The sequence below is a fragment of the Cnephaeus nilssonii genome (assembly GCF_951640355.1).
Source record: "Cnephaeus nilssonii genome assembly, chromosome: 13".
NCBI lineage: Eukaryota > Metazoa > Chordata > Mammalia > Chiroptera > Vespertilionidae > Cnephaeus > Cnephaeus nilssonii.
The window spans coordinates 2,225,426-2,253,319 of NC_137084.1; the positions used below are offsets into that span (position 1 = coordinate 2,225,426).

At 66.5% G+C, this 27,894-nt stretch overlaps 1 protein-coding gene across 1 annotated transcript; it reads left to right on the forward strand.

The window, feature by feature from the left end:
* Positions 1 to 26,695, forward strand: CD6 (CD6 molecule; the record flags this gene model as incomplete). The annotated part of the gene is made up of 13 exons (XM_079786982.1): positions 1 to 97; positions 15,029 to 15,097; positions 15,986 to 16,327; positions 16,831 to 17,142; positions 18,527 to 18,829; positions 20,210 to 20,275; positions 21,583 to 21,723; positions 22,024 to 22,116; positions 23,224 to 23,346; positions 25,285 to 25,356; positions 25,613 to 25,777; positions 26,021 to 26,128; positions 26,631 to 26,695. 13 exons carry the CDS (start codon positions 1 to 3, stop codon positions 26,693 to 26,695), a joined length of 1,956 nt encoding a protein of 651 aa, XP_079643108.1.
* Between the last annotated feature and the right edge of the window lie 1,199 nt (positions 26,696 to 27,894).

A 27,894-nucleotide genomic window follows, 5' to 3' on the forward strand; every position in this document is an offset into this window, starting at 1 on the left:
ATGCCGCTTCCCGCCGACGGACACGTGGAGCCGGGAGAGATGGCCCCGCAGTGGCTCTTCCTCGCGGTCGCTGGATTGCTGACGGCAGGCCTCTCAGGTAGCCCCCTCCCGCCGCCGCTGCCGCCGCCCGCCTGAGGACGGCGCTGGCCTCCTGGCCACTTCCTAACCGCTCCCTCCACTCGCCTTTCTGGGGCCCGGTCGCCCCAGGGCTGTGCTCTGGCACCAGGAGGCCCCGTTGTGCCCACAGTCTCGGGGCCTGGAGAGGGGACGGGACCCCCCGGAGGGGCTGGGCTGTGCCTGGACGGAGCCGAGAGGCCGCCTGAGGCCGAGGTCAGGAACTGGGGTGCTCTTGCCAGCGGGCTCCCAGGCTCTGGGGGGAGACGCCTCCCCCCGCAGGCTCAGCGACCCCCACCCTAGTCCTGCCGACGCTCAGGAAGGAGCCGTTCGCCTTCAGAGGCCCGACCACGGCCGAGGGTGGGCTCCCCGCTTGCCGCTCAGCAGAGCCGTCCGGGCAGGCTCTGGCCGCGGGGAGGTGAGGGCAGCCGGTCGGGGGCTCGGGCACAGCCTTTGGGGCGGTTTAGGACACAAAGGAACAGACAAGTTCTTGGTGCCACCTCCCTTTCCTCCTGAGCTCGCCCGGTGCCAGGCCCTCATGACCGGGCCGGGCATCGGGTTTGGGCGCTGGGCTATGGTCACTGGAGGCTCTTGGGGTTTCCGGGTGTGAACACGGAATTCTGGGCCGCGGGAGTCGGGGTCCACCTGCGGCGGGGCGCCAGGTGCTGCCCTTTTGGTGGGAGGGAGGCCCAGGGAGGGCATCCGAGGCAGCTGGAGGCCGGGGAGGCCTGGGCGCTCTCCGGGGGAGCTCTCCCCTCCGCCTCCCCGAGCTCCTGACCTCACCTGGGTCCGGGAAGGCCGGTCAGCTCCGGGAGCGGGCACGTGAGCGCCTTCAGCCGTGCGGGTCAGCCGGGCCCTCCCGCAGACCGGGCGCACCTGGGGCGCGGCCGCCTCCCGCCCTGAGCTGAGGCAGACGGGCAGAGCGGCCCCCGGCCTCCCGCCTCCGGCCTCCCCGCTCTCGGGTCTCCTCCGCACGGCCCGGCCACCGGCCTCGGCCCGGCATGCAGTCTGGTCCGAAGGTCCGTGGTTCGGTGCTCGGGCCGGGGGAACCGACCTGGACCGGTGCTGGCGGGAAGCAGGAACCCCGGCCTGGGCAGGGCTCGGGCCGTGAGCCCAGGGGCCTCGCTCGGAGCCAGGTTCCCTCCACTCCGTCCCAGGCTCACCCTGCACTCGGGGACGGGCTCAGTGCGTGTCTTTGAACCGCATTCCTGTTCGCCGGCCTCCCCGGGGCCTACGCGTAGCGAGGGGAGGGAGCGATGTCCCTGTGCGAATGGAGAGCGACATCGGGCGCCGTGAGCGAGGGTGAGGCAGGCCGAGCAGCAGGCGGTGGGGAAACCAAGTCCTCGCCACGAACCGTGGAAAGGACGGCAAAGCGCGAGCCCGCAGCCCGCCCGCCCTGGCGCCTGCTTCAGGGGAGCTGAGGGGAATGACAGGCGTCTGGCCCCAAACTGTTACCTTGTTCCGACTTTGTGGGGGGACTGAGCCCCTTTAAGCAGGAAGCCGTTTGCTCGCTGTTTGGTTTAATGGCATTAAATGCTGCTCCCTGACTCCTCGCGGGCCCAGGGGTGTCTTCCCGCTGCTGGGACGCCTGGGGGCAGGCAGGGCCTCCTGGGCAGAGGGAACTGTGGGCCTCGCCCCCCAGGAGAGGGGTCAGCGGAGCCCCTGGTGCGGCCAGAGCGAGCCGACGTGGGGGAGCCGTGACCGGCTGCCTGGCGGCTCTCCCTCCACCTGGCCCAGCAGGCCGGGACCCCCCGATGGAGCCAGGCCTGCCTGTGTCCTCCCTGGGCAGCCGGGGCGGGGAACGGAGGTCAGGACGTCCAGGGGGAAAAGAAAGGAAGGAAATGAACGGAGGAGAGCGAGGAGAGGGAGCGGGAGCCGTGTGCGGCCTGGTGGGGTCCCCAGGCTACGCCCTGGGCGGCAGGCGGCCGGGGCCTGGCCCTCGGGGCCCTGGCAGACCCGGCCGTGGCCGTGGGTGCCCAGCAGGACTCCCAGGCCCAGCTCTCGGCTCCATCGGGCCTCACACACTGCGTCTCTGCCCAGACTGGCCTGGGCTCCGGGCCGGCCTCTCGTCAGGCCTGGGTTTGTGCTGTGGAGTGAGTGACCGGGGCGGAGCCTGGGCCTAGAGAGCCACTTCCCAGTCCTCGGCTGGTGCTCCCTGGAGGCCTGGGCCCACCTGCCCTCCAGCTCTGTGCCTCAGTTTCCTTTTCGTGTGCCTCTGGTTTCTGATCAGCCACCGGGGGCCGAGGCAGAGGGAAGGAGCTAGGAGCCCATGACTGGGAGGACGGGGTGGGGGCGGGCGGCTGGACGTATTGCCCGGTCTGGGCCTCTGGTTCACCGTGTGCTCCTTCTCCTCTCTGGATCTCGGGGTTCCTGCGGCGGAATGGGGTGCTTTGGTTAGACCCGTGGTCGGCAAACTCATTAGTCAACAGAGCCAAATACCAACAGTACGATTGAAATTTCTTTTGAGAGCCAAATTTTTTAAACTTAAATTTCTAACGCCACTTCTTCAAAATAGACTCGCCCAGGCCGTGGTATTTTGTGGAAGAGCCACACTCAAGGGGCCAAAGAGCCGCATGTGGCTCGCGAGCCGCAGTTTGCCGACCACGGGCTTAGACAATCCCTGAGGGCTCTGTCAGACCTGACCTCTGTGTGCCACGCGGCAACAGAGCCAGGCCGGTCGTGCCGGGCGGGGCCGAGGCCGGGGCCCCGGGGCCTCTGGACTGTGGTCGCTGAGGTGCCCCAGGGCCGCCGGTGCGCGCGGCCAGGGCGATCCGTGGTTTCTTTAAAAAGCCATTGTGGTTTCTTAGCAATTAAAAAAACAACAACTATTTTCCTTAACGTAGAAGTTCACCAGACAAATCTCATTGCGTTCTCCGCCCGGCAATTTCAGCAGCGATTCTCCAGGGCCCTGGACTGTGTTCGTTACGACGCCAGGAAGTCAGGTCTCGGCCCCGTGAGGTCTGTGCGTGCGCCCAGCAGCCCCGAGGGCGTGCGTTGAGAACGCGGAGGTCTGAGCGGGGACTGCACGGAAGGCTTTGGTTCAAACCATGTAAAGCCCGGTCAGTCCCTTGCGTGTGAATTGCAGGGTGAAACGATGGTGTTTGGGTCTGTGGGCTCAGCAGATTCTGCCCCCCTGGCCTCACCTGTCCCTTGGTAAAGTGGGGCCCCTAGAAAACGGAAATGACGCAGGTACCGGGGCAGAAGGAGGTCTCAGCTGTTCCCACAGAAAATGACACAATAATTTGTAAGTAATAATACCAGAACGAGCGCTGTGGGTCTCGGACTCACCGCTGTAACCCGCTTTGGCCCCGCCCTGGCTGTGCCCAGAGGGACCAGCACGCCGTGGACACGCGCAGCTGCATCTGCAGATGGGACGCGTTGGATTTCCTGACAAATGCTCCCAACGCCACTGAGAAACCAGGCCTTCCCCAGGGCGCCCGAGGGTGCTCTCGACCTAGTGAGCTAAGCCTGCATCCGTGAACACGAGGCTCTCGTCCACGTGCTAATCCTGTGCACGGACGTGGTCACGTTCCCTGAAAAGTTCCAGTTACATTTCAGCGAACACCCATGAACTGATCACACCGGGAGACACGCTCGTGGCCGATTGTTCTTAAACATCAACAACACAGGACTTTACACACGAACACACCAAACTGGACCCAACTGGCACCTAGCACAGACGTACGAATGCTCTGGGTTTTTGTCCATCTCATCTCTCTCTCTCTCTTTTTTTTTTTGGTTTTGTTTTGTTAATCCTCACCCGAGGATAGTGTCCCATTGATTTTTAGAGAGAGTGGAAGGGAAGGGGAGCGACAGAGAGAGACACATCGATGTGAGAGAGACACAGCGACGGGCTGCCTCTCGCACCCTGACTAGGGCTGGGGAGCGAGCCTGCAGCTGAGGTACGTGCCCTTGACCGGAATCGAACCGGGGACCCTTCAGTCTGCAGGCCGACGCTCTATCCACTGAGCCAGACCGGCTGGGGCTCATCTCTTTTTTAAATTTGGATCTTTGAGGGCTTACCGCCGGCGGGGCCTGGGGTTGTCTGGATCTGGGTGTAGTTTCCATCTCAGGGGACGGAGGTGAGGTCAGCCTTTTGGTGGTTTTGCCAAAATATAAGGCGTGGCTGTTACTGCTGTGTGGCTGGTGGACCCGCAGTGCCTTTGAGAGCCCATGACCTCCTCCAATTGGGCTGGTCCCTGACCCATGACCTCTGGATCCAAGGCATACAACCTCGTTCTCTCGGTCTGCCCCCCACCCGCGCCCCCACTTGGTCGGATTAAGTTAAAGCCATGTGTCCTCTATCCTGGTCCTGTTTCTTCACGTTCTCCCTGTGTGACATCCCTATGAACGCCGCTGTCTGCTCACTTCCTCCGGCAGAGCCTGGCTCTCGGGTCAGAGGTCAGCGACGGGTGGGGACGGACAGCCGGCTGTCTGTGGTACGTGGGCCAGGGCAGCTGGGCACTGGGGCTGGATGTCGAGGACCACGGGGATCTGATGGTGGAAACGCTGCCCACGCCCCCTCCCTCGCCTGCGTTTGCCGAGGCCTGCTCCACGCCAGTCTCACCGTCTCGTCGGGAAGCTCAGGAATGAAACGGGTCCCCCCGATGTTGGGTTCAGAGGAATAAGCAGGTGGCCCCAGCGGGGGCTTCGGGACCGGGGTTTGGAGGGAAGGGCCACCCCGGTTTGGGGCCACCTTCCCTCTGCCTGGACCGCAGCCGGGAAACCGCCCGCTAATGCCCACGCCACCGGTGCTCGGCCCTGCCCTGGGCGCCACGGGGGTGGGGCTGGGGCCCCCAGGCCACCTCCTCCCCAGTCACAGTGCCCCCGTCCGCCCCCGCCCTCAGCACCCGCCTGGCCAGGCTGCGGTGACGGAGTGCCCAGTGTTTGCCAGAGCTGCCACCTTCCCTGACGATGTGCTCAGTCCTCTTTCTTAATTGAACTTAAAGTGGAAATACACTTATTTTTAGGGGGAAAACCTTGGTAAAGATGAAGCCAGTGCAAACCACCTTGCTGATAGCATTGGGGACCACAGACGTTCCGGGAACAGAACCAGGCCGTGCGGTCTGGCCGACGCTGGCTGCCTTCCCCGGCCCGCGGGAGGCTCCGGGGGCAGAGGCGCCGAGGACACGCGGGGAGCCGGGGAGCGTTCCTCCTCCGAGCGGCAGGGAGGCCGGGGGAGGGCCCCTCCCCGCAGTGACGTGGGGTCTTTAGTGCCACGTCGGGGCCTCCTCCATCGCTTCTCCCCACGCCGGTCGTGGCCACACGTGGGAACACTGGCCCGGAGAGGGGGCAGCAGGCGGCCGTCTGTCCCAGGCCTGACGGAGCCGGGAGCCGCCTGCTCACTTCCCAGGCCGCACCCGTGCCAGGCCGTCCCCCGGCGCCGGGCAGCCGGGATTTCCCTGGTGAGCCTTGACATTGGAGGTGGCGCCCCAACTCGTGTCCCCGATTCAGCTCAGGGAGACGGAGCCCCAGCTGCCGGGAAGACGGTGCCCGCGGAGGGCGAGGCGGGAGGGGCTTTGGGGCGCTCTGGCTGCAGCTTTCGGGGTGATCTCGGGCCAGGTTCCTTTCCTTCCCTTTTGGGCCCTGGTTTCCTCGCCGCAGAAATGAGCCGGTTGAACAGGGAGCCCGTCCTGGGGATCCCGGTCCTCGGGGTCTCCCCCAGACCCTGCGGGCGCGGAGCAGAGACGTTAGAGGCCAGCTGGTGGGCGGGACATGGAAACCCGGCGCCAGGCCACGTGGCTTCCCCAGCCCAGCTCCGGGGGTCCAGGCCGCTGGGGTCCCCAGCCCAGCTCCGGGGCCAGGCACTGCTGCTTAGCCTTGCTGGGGTGTTCACGGCAGGGAAGCATCCGGCTCGCCTCGGGGAAAGGCAGCTGGGAGGACGCGCCGAGCGTGCTGAGCCCGCAGTGCTCCGAGTGTCAGCTCACACGCCACGCGGCAGGACGGGCGCGCCCGGGGCGCGGGCCTGGTGGTTAACAGAACGCCTCTGCACGTTGAGCTCGTTGGCCCACATGACACCCCCATTGTACAGATGAGCAAACTGAGGGTTCGCGAGGCTGAGACCTGCCCAAGGCCTGGAGCTGGTACGCGGCGGGACGTGAGCTCAGGCCTCCTGACGGGCAGCTCGGCGCTCTTACCGCGTGTCCACGGCGGGCCTCAGTTTCCCCAGCTGTGAGTCGGGTTGATGGCCAACTCCAGGGCCCAGGCTGGGACGGGGCGCCATGAGCCGTGGGCTGTGAGGTCCGTGGGGAAGCACAGGGCTCCGCGGGGTGCTAGAGGGCCTCGTGGTCCCCACGGCTGCTGGGCGGGGCCGGGCAGGAGCTCCTGGGACCGCGGAGGGAGAAGGGCGGGAAGCCCGCTCCCACCCCCATGCCGTAGACCCGCTGCCGTCTGCCCGCAGATGCCCGGGAGCCTCCAGGAATCCGGCCTGGGCAGCGGGGCGGGGCCCTGGGGAGAGGAGGAAGCTGTGAGGTGCTGGCCCGGGGTCCCCTAACGAGAAGCGATCCCCTGCTCTCCTCCCCTTGCAAGGGAGGCGCCCCTGGGTCTCCGCCGTGTGCTGGAGGGTGGGGGGCACAGCAGCCGGTCCAGCCTGTAAGTGTCCAGGCCACCCACCACTGCGTCGTGACCCGACCGGGCTGGGCGGTGCCGGCGGACGCCCCGGAGCCTGGGCCGTGCTGGTGGCCAGGGCCCCGCGGGGACACAGGCCGCAAGAGAGGGGGAACCTCGGAGCTTCTCCAGGGGTCTTGGGGTTCCCATCTGAGCACCCCACTTCCAACTTAGGAGTCACGTACGGAGCCCTGGGCTGGGGCTCGCAGAATGCGCACAGCCAGCGCCGCCCTGGCCGCTGCCGACGAGGCGGGACTAGCGGCTTCTGGCCTCCGAGCCGCCCGCCAGCCGCCTCTTTCTAAGTGGGGTTCGCTTCAGGATAACGTGATTTTTCTCCTCTGGCCAGGGTGCCCGGGAGCAGGCTGGGCGGGCCCGAGGCAGGGGGGCAAGCCCAGGATGGGCAGGAGGGCCCCCACTCTCCGTGGCGAGACGTCGCCTCCCCTCCTCCCCTCACTGAAGTGAAGCCAGCACGCTCCCCGAATGAACCCCGCTCCTTGGCGACGCGGGCTGCTCTCTCCAGACAGAATTCTAGAAGCTCCACTAGGACATGTGAGCTGGGAGACCCCCAGGTTTGGTGTTTAAGGCTCCTGTTTCTCAGAGGAGGACACTGAGGTGCAGGGACGGGCGTGCCCGAGGTCACCCGCAGGTGAGAGGCGGGTCTGCCAGGGGGTGTGGAGGGGCCGGGGTCCCCAGGTGGTCCTCAACTCCCCCTCGATGGGGGATGCAGGGGAGGCTCGGCCACACGTGGCCTCCCTCTCAGCAGCTTCCCCACCCCTCCCCTCCTCTGCCTTCTCTTCTTTAACTTTAAAAAAATATATATATTATTGACTTCAGAGAGGAAGGGAGAGGGAGAGAGAGACAGAAACATCAATGATGAGAGAGAATCACTGACCGGCTGCCTCCTGCACGCCCCACACTGGGGGTCAAGCCCACAACCCAGGCATGTGCCCTTGGCCGGAATCGAACCCGGGACCCTTCAGCCTGCAGGCCGACGCTCTATCCACTGAGCCACACCGGCCAGGGCTCTTTAACTCTTTATTTCAGCACAGTTTCTCACGTACCGAGAAATTTAAGTTCCGTGTGTGTGTGTTTCACTCAGTTCCCCAGCTGTGAGCATCTTACCACCATCACGGCATCGTTTTCTCTACTTTTCTGAACCGTGAGCGAGTAGGTGCTAGCAGGTTCCTTTCTCCTAACTACGCCAGCGTGTCTTAAAGTGACCTCACCCGGCACAGCACCCTTAGCAAAGGCAGGCGATTCGCGTGGGTGAAATCTCTCGGACCAGCCACGGGCCTTCTCCGGGTTTTGCCGGTTGTTCCGGCAGCGCCCTCGAAGGCAAAGGAAATCCCGGGGGATGCGCCGCGCGCTGTCCCATGTCTCTTCGCGTCCCTGTGCTCTGGGCCGCCGCTCAGACTTCCTTTCTCTCCCGTCGGCGTCGCTCCTTCCGAAGGGAACAGGCAGTGACTCGGCAAAACGCCCCTCATCCGGGCTGGTCCGCTGACGCCTCGCGATCAGACGTAAGCCGTGCCTCCTGGCAGGAACTTCTACAAGGGCCCCTGGCCTTCGCCTCCCACACGGGACCTGGGTTTCTCTCTGAATCAGTGCTTCCTGAGAAGCTCTTCTTTGGGATCTCAAATAAATGCCCGTGGCCTCTCACGCTGGCTATTTATTGATTTATTTATAGTTTTATTGATTTCAGAGAGGAAGAGAGAGAGAGAGAGAAACATCAATGATGAGAGAGAATCACTGATTGGACGCAGTCTGCACGCCCCACACTAGGGATCGAGCCCACAACCTGGGCCTGTGCCCTGACCAGGAATCAAACCCTGACCCCCTGGTTCATAGGTTGATGCTTAACCACGTGCTGCTGTGTCCCCCACGCATCATATGCAGAGGCACGTGGGACCAGCTGGGAAACTTACTGAAAAAGAAAAGGCCAGCCCGGCCGGCGTGGCTCAGGGGTTGAGCGTCGACCTATGAACCAGGAGGTCATGGTTTGATTCCTGGTCAGGGCACATGCCCGGGTTGCGGGCTCCATCCCCAGTGTGGGGCGTGCAGGAGGCATCCGATCAGTGATTCTCTCTCATCATGGATGCTTCTCTCGCTCTCCCTTCCTCTCTGAAATCAATAAAACTATAAATAAATAAATGGCCAGAGTGAGAGGCCACGGGCATTTATTTGAGATCCCAAAGAAGAGCTACTCAGGAAGCACTAATTCAGAGAGAAACCCAGGTCCCGTGTGGGAGGCGAAGGCCAGGGGCCCCTGTAGAAGGAAGGGGTTCCGGGTGCAGATAAGCTAACTCAGCCATCCTGATTCTGACGCGTGCTTCTCACCACCCCCCGTCCGGCGGCCCCCACATCCGCCCTCCTGGGAGCTCCACAAACGCTTGTCCGGGAGACACGGCGCCGGGCCCGGTCCGAGGCCCTCTGCTCGGTTCTGACATTGCAGAGGTTTGAGGAGCGAGACCCCGAGGCGGCCCTCCGGGAGGCAGCGCCGGCTCCGCGGTGAAGTGGCCTCGCTCCCGCTGTTTTTAACAAGCGGGTCCCGTGGCTGGTCGTCCAGCCGGGATGGCCCGGCCGGGGTCCTGGCAGCTCGGCACGGTCACTCTGTTCTCCTTTCCATCAGCGTGTGGCGTGTGGACAGGCTCCCGGGGACCTGTAAGCACGCGGCCTCTCCAGCCTCCCCGATGCGGTCGCACAGGTGATTCCGGCCGCAGGCAGTCACCACGCACTGTCACTCCATCGCGCCTCCCACCGTCCAGCTGCTGCTCTCCTGGCGGCTCAGTGCCCTGACGGCGGAGGCTGACGGGGCGCAGGCGTGGGCTCCCTGCGGGGTGAGCCTCCACGGGACAGCCGGCATCTCGCCCCCTCAGACTCTGGAACGCGGTCGGGCCCCTCCCTGCGGCCAGGGACCTTCTCCCCCCTCTTCAGACTTTTCACCGTCTGCTTGCCGCGCTCCTGTTATGCGCCGGGCACTGGTTTCGGGCACTGAGGACACGGGACAGGGCCCCGGACGTCAGGGAGCGTATATCCCGATGGGCAACAGGCAAGCACGTCCGGGAAGTCATAGCATTTCAGAGGAATTTGGGCCACAAGGAAAACAGCCAAGCCGGGAAGACGGAGGTGCCTGGGATGGGGGGACACAGTGAGGCCTCCGAGGGTGTCTGAGGTCAGGTGGATGAGATCAGCCGGGAGGAACAGGCCATTCACGGCGCGGGAACAGCAGGTGCAAAGGCCCTGGGGCAGGGCTGAGGCTGGCCTGGAGGAGAGGTTGGCAGGAGTCAGGGGCCACAGGTCACGTCAGGGCTTGGCCCTGAGGCAGCGGAAATGGAAAATCCTTGATGTGTAGAAGAAGGTGATCTGATTTGCCTTCACGTGTACCCTATTATTTAGCAAATATTTTTTTTTTACCAAATCTCCATTTTTAGCATACGTTTATTTAAACCTCGAAACCTTCCATCACTATCCCAGACCTCCAGCCAGCGTGACTCCAGTTACTAGAATAGATTCCCAGAGACAAGTAAGACAACCAGCCCGCCCGCCACGCCCGAGCTGGCGCCCTTGTTAACGGGGTCAGGGGTCAAAGGCTGAGCGGCACCGCCAAGGCCCGGTGAGCTCGGGGACCGAAGAATCAGGAAAGGGGTAACGTGCTAACGCTGCGATCCAGCGCCGGTTAGCCTGGGGCCCTAACGGCACCGCTGACCGCTGGGAGAGGAGTCGGCGGAGCCGTGGGGGGGGGGGTGCTGTGAGGGAGGCCGGCACAGTCTGGCCGGCAGCCTAACATCAGAGCCGTCAGAGGGGAGGCCCCCGCCCCCCGCAGTCAGACCCCCACGGGTCCACTCACCCACGTACCCGGGAGAAACTGAGGCCCCGAAATGGGGCAGGGACTTGCCCAGGGTCATAGTGAGAGCTGGTCTCGGCTCTGTCATCCCTCATGGTTACTCCCACCCGCTTCCCGCCGAAAGTGAGACGTGACGTACACGTTAGTCATCCTGTTGTGAAGACGGTGCGAGAACCACACCGAGAGAAGCCCGCCCCGGCGCCCTCACAGCACACGGCCCTGGAGGAGGGGTGGGCGTGAGGTTCTGGAGGGCAGCTCGCAGCACAGACAGAGTCCCCGGTACACGGACACGGAGCGGCGCCCCCTGCCCAGCGGGTAGGCGCTCGCACCCGTCGGGTTTGAATTGAGCGGCTCAGGGCCCTCTGAGCCTGGGCCGTGCCACCGGACCGCCCGGCAGCCGCAAAGGGGCTAGTTCGGCGCGGGAACCCGGGCGAGCCTCGGGCCAGCACCACGGGAGCCTGTGCTCTGGGAGGAACTCCTGTTTCCATGGCAACTGCCGTCCACATCGCGTCTCCTGGACCACAGGGCCCGGTGCAGGGCCAGGGAAGGGAGCGGCAGGTCGGGAGTGGGGGCAGCTCTGCGGAGGCTCCCCGGGGAGACGGGGCGGGGCCGGTGTGGCCCCGTGGCCGCCGAGGACGGACGGTTTGTGCCTCGGGTGGGAGGAAGGTGCCGTGGCCCTGGAGCCATAGGGGTTTGCACTGCGTGGGTCCACTCACGCGTGGATTTAAACAAACCCCACGCATCTGTCTCCTCTTCCTCACGATCTCCTTGAGGCCAGTGTCTTCTCCAGCTCGCTCCGTGGTAAGAGCCCAGTAGGCGATGCCCACAGTCTACAGCACGCGTGCGCACTGGCTGTGCATGTTAGCAGTAAGCAGGAGGCCAGCGCTAGTTAAGTTGGGGGGAGTCCAAAGTCCTACGCAGACTCCCGATTGCGTGGGGGGGTTGGCACCTCTGACCCCCGCGTGGCTCCAGAGTCAGCTGTGTGGTCAGTGGCCAGCGGCCCCCCTTTCCCTCAGGCCTGGGCAGCGGGGAGAGGGCAGCGCCTCGGCGCGGGGGCAGGAGCGGCGGCCGCCGTGGCCCGTGAGCCGCGCGTTTCACAGACGGTGTCCACGCGCCCCCGCCGTGGCCCGTCCCTGCCCGGCGCCGGCGCAAACCGCAGTCCACCGGCTCGGCTCTGCCGGCCACACGGCAGAGGCGGCTGCGGTCACGCTCCTTCCCGTGTCTCCGTTCTCAGCCACGAGAGAGGAATTTCCCGGGCCTGGCCGTGGGCAGATGCACTGGCACCGGGCAGGCTGTGCGCCTCCGACTCCGGGACCCTCCCGATGACACTCACCCCCCCTCCCGCTCCGGTCCCCCCCACGCTCACCACCCCCCTGCTCCGGTCCCCCCACGGTGCCGGCTCAGCGAACGCTCATGGGCCGCGGGCGGCGACAGGCTCATTCTCAGCTGTGGGACGTGGTCGCTCGCACGGCCTCCCGTTCCTGAGCGAGAGAGGGCGTGCCGGTCGGTGGCTTCCCGGGGCCGGAGGTGGAGAGCGGGGGATCGGACCCGGGGGGGGGGGGGGGAGGACGGGTGCCCTCTGGGGCGGGGACCCTGAAGCCTAGCCGCCCCGTCTGTCAGCCACCTGCTGCCTCGGCTCCGGCTGCTGGAGCCGGCACCTGGCAGCGCGGCCTGAACACTGCTCCTCGCTCTGGAGGGGACAGTCCGAGGCCCAGGCGCCGGGAGACGGGTGTCGGGGGCCCCTCCCTGGCTTGTGGGCAGCGCCTCCTGCTGCGTCCTCACAGGCCGGAGAGGGGGATCCTGCTTCTTGCTCTTTTTTTTTTTTAATCTCGAGGACCCTGACCCCACCTCACCCCAATGACACCCCAACGGCCCTCAACCCTGACCATCCCAGCGGGGAGGAGGGCGTCGACATACATGTGAGGGGGACACAGCCATTTAGTCATCAGCATGCACACCGAGCGTCCTGTGTGTCCCCGATCGAGAGAGTGAAAATGAAGACACAAAGACCCGTGAAGTCAGTAAAAGAGACCAACTCTCCAAGTCGCTGTCCCTCCCTCCCGGGGGAGAGAAGTCACCCCAACCTTCCTGACCTTGGAGAGTCCCCGCGGGTGCCGCCTGGTCGATTCCCCACGGCCACTCCAGGCAGCCCCCCCAACCCCCCAGCGAGGCCCACACTGGCCCGCGGAGCCCCCAGGACAGCCCCCCCCCACACCCCATGGTGCACACAGGATCACATCCACACACACACATCCCATACACACACACACGCGCGCACACACACACACACACACATGCACGCACGCACATGCACACTGCAGCCAGCGCCCCCAGCCCCCACCTCGCCGGCGCACGTGGGAACATTGAGACCCGCACTGGAGCCCCGGGACCGTTGCCGTGGGAACCTGGATGCCAAACCCTAACGGAGGGCGTGCGGATCCCCGTTCTGAACAGTCATTCGCCGGAGCTGGTGCTCCGGGTGCCGAGCCATTTCTCCTCCAGGGGCGGGCTGGGCCCCGAAGGCCTGACTGTTTCCTGTCTGAGTGATGGAGTGGCCCAGGTGGTGCTGGTGGGAGAGCTGTGTCTGCAGGGTGCGTGTGTGTGTGTGTGTGTGTGTGTGTGTGCGTGTGCGTGTGTGCGTGTGCGTGGCACGGGCACACTCCTCTGGGTGTGGGTCCCTAGAGTCCTCTCAGGCGAGGCTGAGAATCTGTAGCAGCCATGCCTGCGCCTGAGCCCCTGTACCGTGAGGCCGGGCCAGGCCAGGCTGCGGTAACAAACACCCCCAATCTCCATGTCTCGGCACAATAAGGGCCCCCTCTCACTCACACAACATCCATCGTTGTGCTCTGTAAGGTCCTCTCCTCCGGAACCCGGGCCTTAGAGCGACCGAAGGGGCGGGAGGCTCCTGCCTCCGATGGCCCGGCCTCGGCACAGGAGGCGGGAGGCTCCCTCCGTGGCACAGCGGCCCTGCCCTGCTCTCCCTCTGCGCTCCGCACCGGGGTGTCCCGCCCGCGGGCCGGTTCCTGGGAGACGGTTCAGATCGGGCCCTGCCCCTGGCTGGCGGGTGGCCTTGGGCTGCGTGTCATCAGGGTCCTCACAGGAAGCAGGTGGCACGCTGAACGTGGAAGTTTCTCCGGGGGCTTCATTCCCAAGGCACGTTCACAGGATATGCATAACGGGAGCTCGGGGTGCTGCGCCCCCCCCCCCCCCCCCTGGGAGCTCGGGGTGCTGCGCCGTCTGCACTGGGCCCGCACACAAGGCCCGGGCGAGGTCAGCGAGACCCGAAGGGGCGGGGACGGCCTTGAGAGGGACGATGACCTTCCGATGCTTGAAGGTCCCTGGGATGGAGCCAGCGGAATAATCACCATGACACCCTCCCCCCTCCCCCGTCCCCACTGGGGCTTCCCGTTGGCCGAGGAGGTGGCCGATTGAGACCGAGCAGGTGGCCTCCCAGGCCGGGGGCACGCCGCTCCAGCGGGACAGGGCGCTCGCTCCGGCCCGGCTCCGGTTTCTGTCCCTCGGCCCCTCCCCCTTTGTGAGGAGGGGGTGCTGACCTGCCTCCCCGCGCTGGGACGGTAAACGCACTAACAACGCAAAGGCCCCGCGGCCGGCCCCGCAAACGCTGAGCTCTCCACCTGGAAGCAGCGCGGCGCCCACGGCTCACAGCCCAGGCGCGCAGCCCCCTCGGGTCTGCTACGGACGGACCCCCAGACACAGTTCCAACCCAATGTCCTTTCTAAGAACAGCACCATTTTCAACTTCTTCTTCTTTTTACTCCTCACCCGAGGATATTTCCCATTGATTTTAGGGAGAGAGGAAGAGACAGGGAGAGACAGAGAAAAACCTCGATGAGAGAAACACATCCATGGGTTGCCTCCTGCACGCGCCCCCCGAGGGGCCTAGGCCAGGGAGGAGCCTGTAACCGAGGTCCGTGCCCTTGACCGAATCGAACCCGGGACTCTGCAGGCCGACGCTCTACCCACGGAGCCACACCGGTCAGGGCTCAAGTGTCCTCGGATGTCAGGTGTTTCACAGAGATTGTACCCGTTTAGCCACAATAGCTTCCTAAGCTCCCGCCAGCGAGGTGGGCTCTGGCAGGGAGAGTGACCGGGCTGGCGAGGGTCAGCAGCGGGGTCGTGGTCTGCCCCCCACCCCCGGCCCTTCCTCTCTGCTCTGCTGCGGCCCGAGGACGCACGCACTTACTGTGTGACGTGGCGGACGCTGTGGCTCCCGAGGACGCACGCACTTACTGTGTGACGTGGCGGACGCTGCGGCTCCAAAGCGTGAGGCTTTCCCGCCCCGGGGGGGGGGGAGGGGCAGGCGAAGGCACCCCGGGCCCAGGCCCTGTCTCTCCGCGGCCCCATCAGCCGCAGCGGCTCCAGCCAGTGCCCCTGGCCCTCGCGCGCCCGCCCCTGTGCCCTCCGTGCCAGTTCACTCGCCCACCGCGGCTGTGCTGGTTGGTTTCAGGTCACCCGTCGCCAGCCCCCTCCGGCCAGCCCAGCCCCAGCCGTGCCGAGAGCCAGCCCTCGGAGCCAGGTGAGGACACGGCCTCCTGGGCCCTGGCCAGCGTCCCGAGGCCCAGCAGGGTGTCGGGGGGACAGGAGGGGACGTGGACTTGTGGCTCCAGGGCGGCTCCCTAACTCCAGACCACACCCCTCCTTCCGCGCCCAGTGTCCGAGGGCTCTGAGGGCCTCGGGGTCAGAACCCCATCCGAGAGGCCACTGGGGAGTCACATGCAGGGGGCCAGGGCGCAGGGAGCATCTTAGGGACCTGCTGAGAAGAAGCTACAAAGCCTTGATGGGGGGGAGGGGGTGGGTGGCGTGGGGGAGGTGGGGAGGGGGGTGGGGAGGGGGGGGTCCCACCAGGTGGGCCCTAGGTGAGCTCCACAGACATTGGTAAGGACTGACTGTGCCAAGCTGAGCGCTAACACTGGGGTGCCATGCGGGGGAGGCTCTCCAAGGAGGGGCTCTGGGGGAGGGAGAACCACCTCATGCCCCGTCACCCCCGTCACCCCGTCACCCAATCACCCCGTCTGCCCTGCGGGTTCCAGGTCACAGGGGCCTCCACTGCAGTCAGTACCCTCAGGACAGAGAGAGGCCTGGGGGACTCCCGGCCCCGCAATACCAGGGGCGTCTGAGCCCAGACCCTGCCCTCCCTTACACAAGGTGCCCGTGAGGCAGGGGTGAGAGGGGAGGGTCTCTGGGGACTGGGCCCCGGGGTCCCAGGCCCACTGCTCCTTCCCCTCCAGAGTCACCCTCAGCCCCTCCTCTCGGCCTAAGGAGAAGCAGGGTCAGGCCTGAGGGGGGCTTGGGGATGACCAGTCCCGCCCCTGAGGCCGGGTGGGTGGGTGCTGTCCGTCGGAGGCAGGAAGGGGTGGGGCTCCGGCAGGGCCTGCGGGGCTTCAGCCGGGCCTGGTGCTTGCAGGGCGGCGGCTGGAGGTCCGCCTGGTGAACGGGAGCAGCCGCTGCAGCGGGGCCGTGGAGGTGCGGGCAGGAGCGGCCTGGGAGCCCCCGTGCGGGGCGCTCTGGGACCGCAGCGCCTCCGAGGCCGCGTGCCGCGCGCTGGGCTGCGGCGGGGCCGAGCGGGGGCCGGACCAGCCCACCCCGCTGCCCCTGGACCGTGCCCTGGGGAACGCCAGCGGGACGCCGAACGCCACGTGGGCCCTGGCGCCCGCGGTCCTGTGCGGCAGCAGCGCGTGGCAGCTCTGCCGGCTGGAGCGGCAGCCGTGCATCCGCGCCGGGCCGCTGGCCCAGGCCACCTGTGCAGGTACCGCCCCGCCCCACCGCCCCGCCCCGCCGCTGAGCCAGGCCAGCCCTCCCACTGCCCTCCGGACGGCCCCCCACCCACCACCATCGAAACACAACTGGTGCCCACACCCCAGGACGCAGCCTGGTCTCACTTCCAGCTCTGAGCCTGTGCCCCCCTCTCCGCTCACCCCCCTCCAACTCCAACTGGCCTGCTTGTCCTCAACCAACCCCGAAAGGCCCCAGTCCTCATGGTGTCTGCAGGCTTTACTCGCTGGTCCCGTCCCTCATCCCTCTCTGGACCTCTGTCTCCTTTATCCCCACCCCGACCCCCAAATACATAAATGTGCCAGGTTCCCAGGGTCCCTTAGCACTGGGCTCCCAGGCCCCGCCCACAGTTCACTCCAGATTTCTTCCCTGCCCACCGGCTCCACAGCCCTGCCCACAACTACCCGACCCCCCACCACCCCTCCCTTCCCCTCCCCCTCCCCTGCCCTCCCCATAACCCCTTCTCCCCCACCCCAGAGAACCGCGACCTCCGTTTGGTGGACGGCGGCAGCCCGTGCGCCGGCCGCGTGGAGATGCTGGAGCACGGCGAGTGGGGGTCTCTGTGTGACGACACGTGGGACCTGGAGGACGCCCACGTGGTGTGCAGGCAGCTGAGCTGCGGCTGGGCCATCCAGGCCCTGCCGGGCTTGCACTTTGCCCCCGGCCGAGGCCCCATCCACCGGGACCAGGTGAACTGCTCTGGCACCGAGGCCTATCTGTGGGACTGCCCGGGGCGGCCGGGAGAGCGCTACTGTGGCCACAAGGAGGACGCCGGCGTGGTGTGCTCAGGTCAGTGGGTGACGCCTCTGAACCCCGGTCCTCCACCAGCACTTACTGTCAGCCTACCGGGCGCCAGGCCTGGAGTTCGCGCGGGAGAGAGTGTCCCTGTCCTTGCACGGTCTCTGTCCAGGAGGGAAGATGAGACCAGACCCGCACCACCCCAGGCAATGGTGGTCAACGCCCCCAGAGAGAAAGCCAGGGGCAGCCCCGAGCCGGAGGGATGAGCCCACCCACATCTTAGGGTGAGGCTCTTCCTGAGAGGGAGGCAGCCACCTGGTTCGGAGCAGCACGGGGAAGCGGAGGCAGGGAGGCCCCGAGGAGCCTGCTGGCAGCCCAGATGAGGCCGTGAAGTTCTGGTCCAGCCAATGCCGCTCTGTAACGTGCACAGGAACCGGGGGGAATGGAGCGTCTCGTTAAATGTAGATTCTGACTCCATGGTTCTGGGACACGACTTGAGATTCTGCATTTAAAAAAAATATATATTTTATTGATTTCTTACAGAGAGGAAGGGAGAGGGATAGAGAGTTAGAAACATCGATGAGAGAGAAACATCGATCAGCTGCCTCCTGCACACCCCCCACTGGGGATGTGCCCGCAACCAAGGTACACGCCCTTGACTGGAATCGAACCGGGGACCTTTCAGTCCGCAGGCCGAGGCTCTATCCACTGAGCCACACCGGTCAGGGCGAGATTCTACATTTTTAATCAGACTCTGTGACCAAACCCAGGTCCAGCTGCCTGTTTTCATAAAAGCCAAACTCTCGAGACGGGTGCTGGTGAGAAGGAAATGGGTTTATTCAAGTGCCGGCCACCTGAGCAGATGGGGGACTCTGTCCCAAAGCCCCTCCTGACATCTTAGTGCGGCAGAGGGCTTATCAGGAGGGAGAGGGGCAGAAGCAGGAGGGCAGGCGGGGCGGGGCTGTGGACAGGCAGGCAGCGTCCTGCCGGTCCCAACGTGGATGTTCAGGGCCAGCATCCTCGAGTTGGCCTCTGGTTTTCTGAGCCTTGGGGTCCGATTGCTCCACGGGTTCCTTCAGGAACGGAGGCTGCTGATGGGTAAATTATACTGCAAAAGCGTGAACATGCAGACTCGAGTGCTTATGGGAAAACCAGGTTAGAGCCACCCGCTGGGCTAACAGTTACCAGGATGGTGGAAGGAGAGCGCACTCGCTGCCCATTACAATCCGGGCGGCACCGATGCCGCGGTCCAGGGACCACACGCAGAGCAGCGGAGACGTAGGAGCTGGGGCGCGGGGCCGAGGAGCGGGGCCGGCAGGTGCTGGAGGGCGGGCGCGGAGCCGGGCCGGCGGCGGCTGTTCCGGTTGTGGGTCTGGCTGGTGGGGCTTTGGGCCCAAAGGACCCGGACCTGACGCCGTGCCCTCGCTCCCCACAGAGCACCAGTCCCTGCGCCTGAGCGGGGGCGCGGACCGCTGCGAGGGGCTGGTGGAGGTGCACTTCCGCGGGGTCTGGAACACCGTGTGCGACAGCGAGTGGTACCTCTCCGAGGCCCAGGTGCTCTGCCGGGCCCTGGGCTGTGGCACCGTGGCCGAAATACCCCGGGGGCCGCCCCACGCCCGGGAGGGCCGGATGTACTACTCGTGCCGGGGAGACGAGCCCACCCTCTCGGACTGCTGGTGGCGGTTCAACAACTCCAACCTGTGCAGCCAGTCCAAGGCAGCCAGGGTCCTCTGCTCAGGTACCCCCCTCCCCCCGCATACACACACACACACACACATATACACACATATACACACATACACATACACACACACAGACATACACACACATACACACATACACACATACATACACACATACACACACACAGACATATACACACATACACACATACGCACACACATACACACACATATACACACATACACACACATATACACACATACACACATACACACATACGCACACACATACACACACATATACACACATACACACACATACACACACATACACACACACATACACACACACACATACACACACACACATACACATACACACACAGGTGTGGACCAGGAATTCCACTGAATCCGCAGCCCGAGACCTTCAGCCCGAGTCCCGCCGCGTGGACGAGGTGGGGAAGGAGACGTCCTGGCATGAGAGGGACCCCCGCCCCTTCAGGCCCCGCAGACGCTGCCAGGCAGCCGGGCGTCTCTTCCACGCGTCCTCCACGCAGCCTCGGCCGTGACCGGACCTCACGATGCCTGTTCTGTGCTGGTCGGCGGTCCCGTGGGCTGGGGTTGGCTCAGGGATGACAGCGGCTGGCCATCCCAGGGCTGGAGATCCTAGTGAGAACCCTGTCCGGAGACACGGATCGCAGCGACAGCCCGGACAGCGCCGGAGCCCCGACCCTGGGCCCGGCCTCGCCACGCCCTGGTCTGCCTCATTTTGGCGCAAAGCCACACCCTCACGCGGGACCTGGGTCCTCCTGACCTTCAACGCCCCGAGGCGGCGCCGTCGCTGTTGTACGCCCGTGACGGACAGTGCTGCCCCATACGCCCCTGACTGTCGTCAGGTGGGGTGCTTGGCGCCATCCCCCGGTTTCAGGGGTGTTGAGGTGAACACACGAGAGCGTTAGACCTGAAGAAACGCGGTATGAGCGTGTCTGCGCTTCAGTTCAGGCGGTGGATCTGACGCTCGCCACGCCCGGGCGGCTGGGAAATCCCGGAGCACCCTCCCCCCGCCGGGACTTTGGGGTCCTGCCCTCCCTTACCTGCCAAGTGATAATGACAAGGGTCAGCGTCCCCCTCGGGAGGCCCCCCGCCCCCCAGGAGCAAACCCGGCCGAATGGAAAGGGGTTCGTGGCTGCAGCAGGTCGCACAGAGGGGAGCGCATTGTTATTAGCCCCACGTTCTAACCACGGGACGCGCCCAGCATGTAGTCCATGACGTTCTCCTTAGTGTGTGTGTGTGTGTGGGGGGGGGAGGGGGCGGGGAGACGGTTTCCTGAGCCACATGCCCCCGGGACCGTGCCCCTGTCCCGGGTCACTGGTCTGTGTGGCACGCAGTAGGTGCTCAGTAACATGTGCCGAGTGACTGCGTGGTGCTCCTGACAGGTTCACGGAAGCTGCTCAATGGCTCCACGTCTGACCTTCCTACAAGCGCACAGCCGGCCACTGTAGGTGAGTGTCTCAGAGGCTCGGGGACATAGGTGCACGTGTGTGTACATGTGTGTGTATGTATGGACGTATGTGTGTCTGCATGGATGGGGCCTGATCGAGGCTTGTCCCCACCTCCAGACACTGGACTTGCCTCCCCAGGCTCTCGGCCCCCCCCCCCCCGCCCCCGCCGCGTCAGCTCCCCGAATCCTGCTGCTTCCTGGGCAGGAGTCCACTGCCCACGCCCCCGTGAGCTCTGGCAGGCGGGAGGGTAGCGCCGGAGAGCCGAGCGGGTCTGACACGGCCAGGTGGGGGGGTGCGAGGCGAACAGCCGGCGTGTTTGCCCTGTTCTGGGCCCCGGCCCCGCGCTTCGCCGTCCTTGGTTCCCAGCCTTTCGCCCTCGCAGCAGCCGCCCGGGGAGGCCGCGTCCTAACCCTCCGGCGGAGGCGGGAGGCCAGGCTCAGGGGTGCGAGGGCAGCCAGCCGGGGGTGTGTGTGTGTGTGTGGGTGTGTGTGTGTGGGGCTGGATTTGCATCCAGGGTTCTGAGCCCCAGACCCACGCTCGGCCTGTCGCCAGCGGCGTGCAGCGTGGCCGGCTTCGGGCAGACTCCCAGCCGGAGCCCCAGCGGGCCGTTCCTGGGCTCTCTGCGCGCAGAGCCCTGGCGAGGGCGTGGGAGGGGCACGCGGGCAGGACCCCGTGTTGCTGGGCGCCCCGGGGATGAGTGTGTGAAGCGCGTAGAATAGCGTGGGGCGCGGTGCCCGGCGGCGCTGTCTGGGCGTCGGCTGCTCTGTGATGAGCTAGTCCAGCCCGGAGCCCCCGTGCCCGCTGCGGGCCGGCTCAGCCCGGAGCCCCCGTGCCCGCTGTGGGGCCGGCTCAGCCCGGAGCCCCCGTGCCCGCTGCGGGGCCGGCTCAGCCCGGAGCCCCCGTGCCCGCTGCGGGGCTGGCTCAGCGTTCCCGTCTCTGGGAGGCCGGCCTTGCTCCCCCATGGAGAATCAGATGCCCCGGCTGGGCCTCGGCCCCCAGCCCCCACCCCTCAGCGGAGCGGCCCGCACTGCGCTGGGCTGAGCGGACGGTGGGTGGCCCTCCGGACAGAGACCGGGCAGCTGGGAGCCGGCCCCGCAGCGGGTGCTCAGGAGCAGCTGGGCAGAGAGCTCGGGGTCAGGGGTCAGGAGGAAGTGCCGCCCAGTCGGCGACTCATCGGGATGCGGGTGCGGAGCCCGCTCTTCGCCCGGAGGAGACGGTGTTAAAAGGGAAGAGAGCCGCAGGCAGGACGGGAGGCGAGGAGAAGCCGCCGTCCCTCCTCTGTCTCCCTGACGGGCTCTCGCTTCCAGAGCCGGCGGGGACGGCGCCTGCGGAGGACTGGACGCCGCGGGAGCTGGCGCTCCTCGTCCCCTGCGTGGTTCTGGGAGCCCTCCTGCTGGGCGCGCTCATCGGCATCTCCGTCCTCCTCCTGCGGGTGAAAGGGAAATACGGTGGGTGTGCGCCCGGGAGCCGCAGGGAAGGCCCGGGCCGGGGTGCAGCCCGCTCGGGGGGCGGGAGCTTGGGGGGCCCCGGCAGGAGTCGCAGTGATTCAGCCCTGGACTTGGGAGATCCCCTTGATGGGGAGGATTTTCCCAGCATGCCCGCGGAAGTGGACCGATGTGGCCCCAAGGGAGGACCAGACCGTGGGTGTGCCTTGTGGGGGGGGGCGAGGGGGGGAGGGGGGGGTGGACAGAGCCAGGCAGACTGGAAGGGAACAGCAATGACTGGCAGGGTCTCCGCCCCTCCCACAGCCCTCCCTGCTGCCGTGACGCCCCAGCACCGGCCCGCCGCCCCGGCAGGGGTCAATAGCTACCAGGAGGTCCCCAGCACCGTCCCCAAAGAAGGTAGGGTGCGACGCCCCTGGGGCGGCAGGAAGGGTTCCGGGCAGGGCCCCAGCCAGGAGGAGGCCTGCGCCAGCTCGCCGGTCTTGGCGGCGCCGTCATTCTAGGCCCCTGGGCTTCCGAGTTCGGGACCAACACAGGGCCTTGCTCTCCCGGGAAACCCCGCTCTGCTGATTGGCTAGCAGGTTGCGATGTCATTTCCTCTTCTTAAAAAATTTTTTTATATTTTTATTGATTTCAGAGAGGAAGGGAGAGGGAGATAGGAACATCCATGATGAGAGAGAATCATCAATCGGCTGCCTCCGGCACGCCCCCCCCATTGGGGATCGAGCCCACAACCCTGGCACGTGCCCTTGACCGGAATCGAACCCGGGACCCTTGAATCCACAGGCCGACGCTCTGTCCACTGAGCCACACCGGCCAGGGCTGCATTTCCTCTCTCGGTGGCTTGTCCACTCAGCCTCCCTGCGGGCCCCGCCACCGTTCTCCTGGGACGTGGTTTCATTCCAGTGTTTCCGAAGGCAAGCACTCGGACCGCTCGCCCATGCCCTCTGACATGCGGGTCCTGCCTCTCGGAGCTCTGCTCACAGAGCTGGGTCTCGTCACGTCGTGTTGTGACTCTTGAATCGCTTTTGTCCGAAAAGCACGCGGCGCTCAGCCGGGTGTGAGCACGCTCTGCAGCACCGTGTGCCTGGGGAGAGAGTGTGACTACAGAGCCTGAGCGGGGCTGGGCTCTGAGCAGCCGCTCCCTGAGCATGCTGGGCTAGGGGCAAGGTGAGGGCCTCCGGCCTCAGTCTCCTCAGCTGTACAACGGGCCACCGATGGGCGCTCCCTCCCGAAGCTGCTGTGAGGGTTCAGTGAGGCCACATTTGTGAGCGTTAGGGCAGCGCCGGGCGGGCGGTGCTGCTGTGAGCGTCCGTCACCGAGTGTCACTTAGTCCCGTGTGTGCAAAGGGCGGGCAGCGCCGGGAAAACCCAGGCGGTGGGCTTGTAGCAGAGGGGCTGCCGGGCGCTCTCCCTGCCTCTGTCTCCGCATCTACGCTGTCTGCCGCCTCTCCCTGCGCCCCCCGCCCACCCCTTGGCCACGGGCCCCACTCTGTTCTCTCCCCAGCTCCCAAGCTGCCCATCCAGGCCCAGGCCCCGCCCCCCGCGGACTCGGACTCCGGCTCCGACTCAGACTATGAGCACTATGACTTCGGCGCCCAGCCTCCCGTGGCCCTGACCACCTTCTACAGTGAGTGCCGAGCCAGGGAGAGGCCCGGCTGCCGCGGGCCTCCAGCAGGTCCCAGCGAGGACCCCTGCACAGCCAGGGTGGAGCCCCCTGGTTGCCCACCGGCTCCACTGTCGGAGGCCCCACACGGAAGGGTTCAAAGTGCTCGCGGCCCTGGAGGCCTCGCCACGCTCCAGGCATGGCCTCCCCCCTCCTTCCCGCCCACGCTCGCCTCTGGCCACGCAGGGACTTAAGGCCTGTCCTTCGCCGCTCCCCCGAGGTGGCTGTGTCTGTGTGACACGAGGGAGTTGGGGGAGACACCGTCCCGTCGGCTTCCTGCACGCTCACACACTCTTTCTGTGCCCCGACCCTCCAGCAGCCCCCGCCCCCCTGCCCCCAACCTCCACCTTGAGCCCAGCTTCTCCGGTTCTCTGCTCTGCCTTCCGGGGTAGCAGGGCCCAGGCAAAGCTGGGGGGCTGAACGAGAGTGGAGAATCCCGCACCCACTGTGGAATCCCTGGGAGCTTGTGGCAAATTCCTGAGCCCCACTCTGCACCTGCTACATAAGTTAGGGTGACAGTTGGCTGTGTGTGACAGAGACCCCGAGTGACAGTGTCCTCCGACATTGGCCCAGGGCCCAGGCTCCTTCCCTCTTGTTGCTCTGCAGTTCCTAAGGTGTTGCCCTCGTCCCCGTGGTCCAGAATGGCTCACCACCATGCCCACGTCCCAGCCAGCGGGAAAGGGGGTCGGAAGGTGGGGCGTGCCCTCCCCTTAAGGCCGGAGATGCCTACGTGGCTCCCACTCAGGGTTCGCCAGCCGGAACTTGACCCGCCAGCTGCAAGAGAGGCGGGGAGACGGAGCCTCTGTCCGAGGCCGCCGTGTGTCCCGATAAAGGCAGAGCGTCTCCCCCGACAGGAGGGGAAGTGGATTTGGGGACGCCAGGGCCTCTGGGATGCAAATGGCCCCACTTCTTCCGGCTGAGAACCTGAGGCCAGGCCTCTGAGCCGGGAGGCCAGGAGCCGGGGTGCCAGGCTCGGAAGAGCCGACTGCAGGTTCAGACCCCGCGTCGTCCGGGAGCTCCTGTGGGGCTGCCCCTCCTGGTTCTGGAGGGAGGAGCCGGGCCGGTGGCGGGTCCCAGGCCCTCCAGCTTACGCTCTGGGCGCTCCTCCAGGCCGTGTCTGGCATCTCCTGCCCAGATCTGCCCACCCGCGGGGAAGGCCCCGCCTCGGGGTTCTCTGCAGTAGCGGGAGGGGCACCTGGGGACAAGGGGTACGGCACGAGGGCTTCTGGCCAGAAGCAGCCTGTCCCCGCCTGGTTTCCTGGACCAGGACGTGAGCCCGGACGGTCCCTCTGTGCCCTGGGGTGGGCCTCCTGCCAGTCCAGCCTCAGGCTCAGGCCTCCTCCAGGCTCAGGCCTCCTCCAGGCTCAGGCCTCCTCCAGGCTCAGGCTCAGGCCTCCTCCAGCCTCAGGCTCAGGCCTCTTCCAGGCTCAGGCCTCCTCCAGGCTCAGGCCTCCTCCAGCCTCAGGCTCAGGCCTCCTCCAGGCTCAGGCCTCCTCCAGCCTCAGGCCTCCTCCAGGCTCAGGCCTCCTCCAGGCTCAGGCTCAGGCCTCCTCTAGGCTCAGGCTCAGGCCTCCTCCAGGCTCAGGCCTCCTCCAGGCTCAGGCCTCCTCCAGGCTCAGGCTCAGGCCTCCTCCAGCCTCAGGCTCAGGCCTCTTCCAGGCTCAGGCCTCCTCCAGGCTCAGGCCTCCTCCAGCCTCAGGCTCAGGCCTCCTCCAGGCTCAGGCCTCCTCCAGCCTCAGGCCTCCTCCAGGCTCAGGCCTCCTCCAGGCTCAGGCTCAGGCCTCCTCTAGGCTCAGGCTCAGGCCTCCTCCAGGCTCAGGCCTCCTCCAGGCTCAGGCCTCCTCCAGGCTCAGGGGACAAGAGATGGAGCCTCGGCCCCTCCTCACCACCCTCTGCTTGCAGATTCCCAGCGATACCGGGTCACGGAGGAGGAGGCCCAGCAGAGCCGGTTCCGGATGCCCCCCGTGGAGGAAGGTGGGTTGGCGGGGGGAAGGGGGTGGGGGCGGGAGGGGGGATGCAGCTCAGCTCACCCAGCAGCCCCAGCAGCCCCCCCTCAGCCCCCCGTGGACAGAGGCCCTTCCTGGTGTGAACAGCTCCCCGTGGTGGTCAGTTCCTTGCCAAGTCTAATCCAGAGCCTTCGTCTTTGCTCGCCGTCCCCCCCTCCCGGCCGGGGACGTGAAGAGGCGCGTGCCTCTCAGGCCCCCTGCCGACCCTGGACCCTGCGTTGCAGATCCCCCCAGCCTGGGCCCCCAGCCCCCCCGGAGCAGCAGCGGGTCCAGCACGTCGTCCGGGGAGGACTATTGCAACAGCCCCAGCAGCCGGCCGCCCCCGTGGGGCCCCCTCCTGGAGCAGCCCCCGCGCTTGGAGCTGGCTGGCTCCCAGGGCACCTTCTCGGGTGAGCGGGGCCCCGGGGGCTCTGGGTGCGCAGCCCCCCACCCTGCGGCCAGCCAGGAGCCTGAACCGGGCGGGTGCAGACACTCGCTGTGTGACCTCGGGCAAGGGCCCTCCCCTCTCTGGGCCTTCACTGCCTCCTTCATCCAACTAGAGGCTGACTCAGCGGAGTCCCGAGGCCTCCCAGCCCCGGGGGTGCGGGCTGGCTGCCTCCAGGGGAGGGTGACTGGCTCTGGGGCCTCCGCAGGGCCCTCGGCCGACGACGGCTCCAGCACCTCCTCCGGGGAGTGGTACCAGAACTTCCAGCCGCCGCCGCTGCCCCCGCCCCCTCCGGAGGAGCTGTTCGCGTGTCCAGGTGCCAGGGGCAGGGGAGGGGTCCTGGGAGGGGGACAGAGCGGGCTGGGGGAGGAGGAGGAGGGCACATAAGGAGGAAAAAGAGAGGTAAAGGGGTTACGAGAGAGAGAGAGAGCGAGAGGGAAACGGAGCGGATGGGACAGACTGAACGGGGCTCGGAGGGGAGGGGGCTCCCCGCGGGCGGAGGCACTCAAGCGGAAGCAGTGGGTGGCCTGGGGGAGCGGGGGGGGGGGGGCGGGCAGAGGGGCTCCCAGCCTCGTGGTCATGGGCTCTGGGGCCGCGGAGGCAGGACAGCCCTGGACCCTGGTCCGGCTCTGCTCTCCGGGCGGGCATCCGAGTGAGGGAGACGGCAGAGAGCAAAGGACCAGGTGGGATTCCTGTCCCCCGTCCCCCACAGGACCACGGGGGGGGGGGGGGCGTGGACCCGGCCGCTCGGCTCTGTCCCGGGGGCCATCGGGGCTCCGACAGGGCCTCCCGCTGACCCGAGCCTCCCGGCCACGCAGGGTCCGCCAGCCCGCAGCCTGCGTCCACCGACAACGAGGACTACGACGACATTGGGGCCGCCTAGCCGGCCGGCGAGGCTCCGGGGCTCGGCCTGCGCCCTGCCCGCCCCGTCCTCCGGACTGACGGCGCCGGCGCTGAGGGCCCCGGAGAGAGGAGAGGCAGCCACCCTCCGCCCCGTCCACAAGCAGAACCCGCTGCCGCCCTCTGCCCGCCCCTCCCCCGCAGGGTGCGGCGCCCCCAGAGGGCCGGGTGGACTGGACGCGCCGCCCCTCTCAGCGGGCTGCCCCGAGGGCTGAGTGGGTGACTCCCGGGACCCCGACCTCGGGTTCTGGTGCCCCAGAGCCAGAAGTAGCGAGAGGGGCAGACACGGGCCCATCGGGGCTGCCAGGAGGCCTGAGCCGCGGCTGTCCCCGCCGCGGACCCGAATCTGAGCCTCCCACAGCTTACGGCGTCCCGGCTCGACCCAGCGCGGCCACGTGCCCGGCTGTCTGCTTGGGCCGGCGGGAGCCGCCCGGATGAGCCTGTGAACATGCAGCGCCAGACCCAGAGCCCTGAACATGGCCACAGCCTCCACGGAGGCCGGGCAGCCTCCACGGAGGGCGGGGCAGCCTCCACGGAGGCCGGGCAGCCTGGGATTAAACTAACTGCTGAGTGAAACCAGGCGTGGAGTGACCAGTCCTTGACCTCCTGTAGAACCCAGGCTGTGGGCGCGTGTGCATGTGTGTGTTGTGCGTGTGTGCGTGTGTGCGTGTATGTGTGTGTTGTGCGTGTGCGTGCGTGTGCGTGTGTTGGTGGGCGCAGGTCTGTCCCTCGAGGCGCCTGGGAAACGTGCTGTGGCCTGTGCCCGGACAGACGCTGGGGCTGAAGGACAAGACACAGGCCTGTCCCAGGAGGAGGCGGCGGCTCAGCGTTCAGCAGCCACCGGGCTCCTGGCCTCCCCGCCCGGCCGGGCAGTGGGCCTGGGGCTGTGGCCGAGTGGGTCCTGCCTGGGCCCCCACAGCTGCCCAGGGGCAGTGCGGGGGGGTTCTTGCTCAGAGCTGCCTGGCCAAGAAGTTAATCCCAGGCCCGGGAGGGGGTGGGGGAAGGGGGGAGGGATGAGGAAGGGGGTGGGGAGGAGTGAGGGGTGGGGGAGGGGCTATGGACATGGAGGGGCTGTGGACACGGAGGGGCTGTGGACACGGAGGGGCTGTGGACACGGAGGGGCTGTGGACAGGGCTCAGAGGAATTCCCCACCAGCTCAGGCGCTGGAATTTTAGCTGCTGC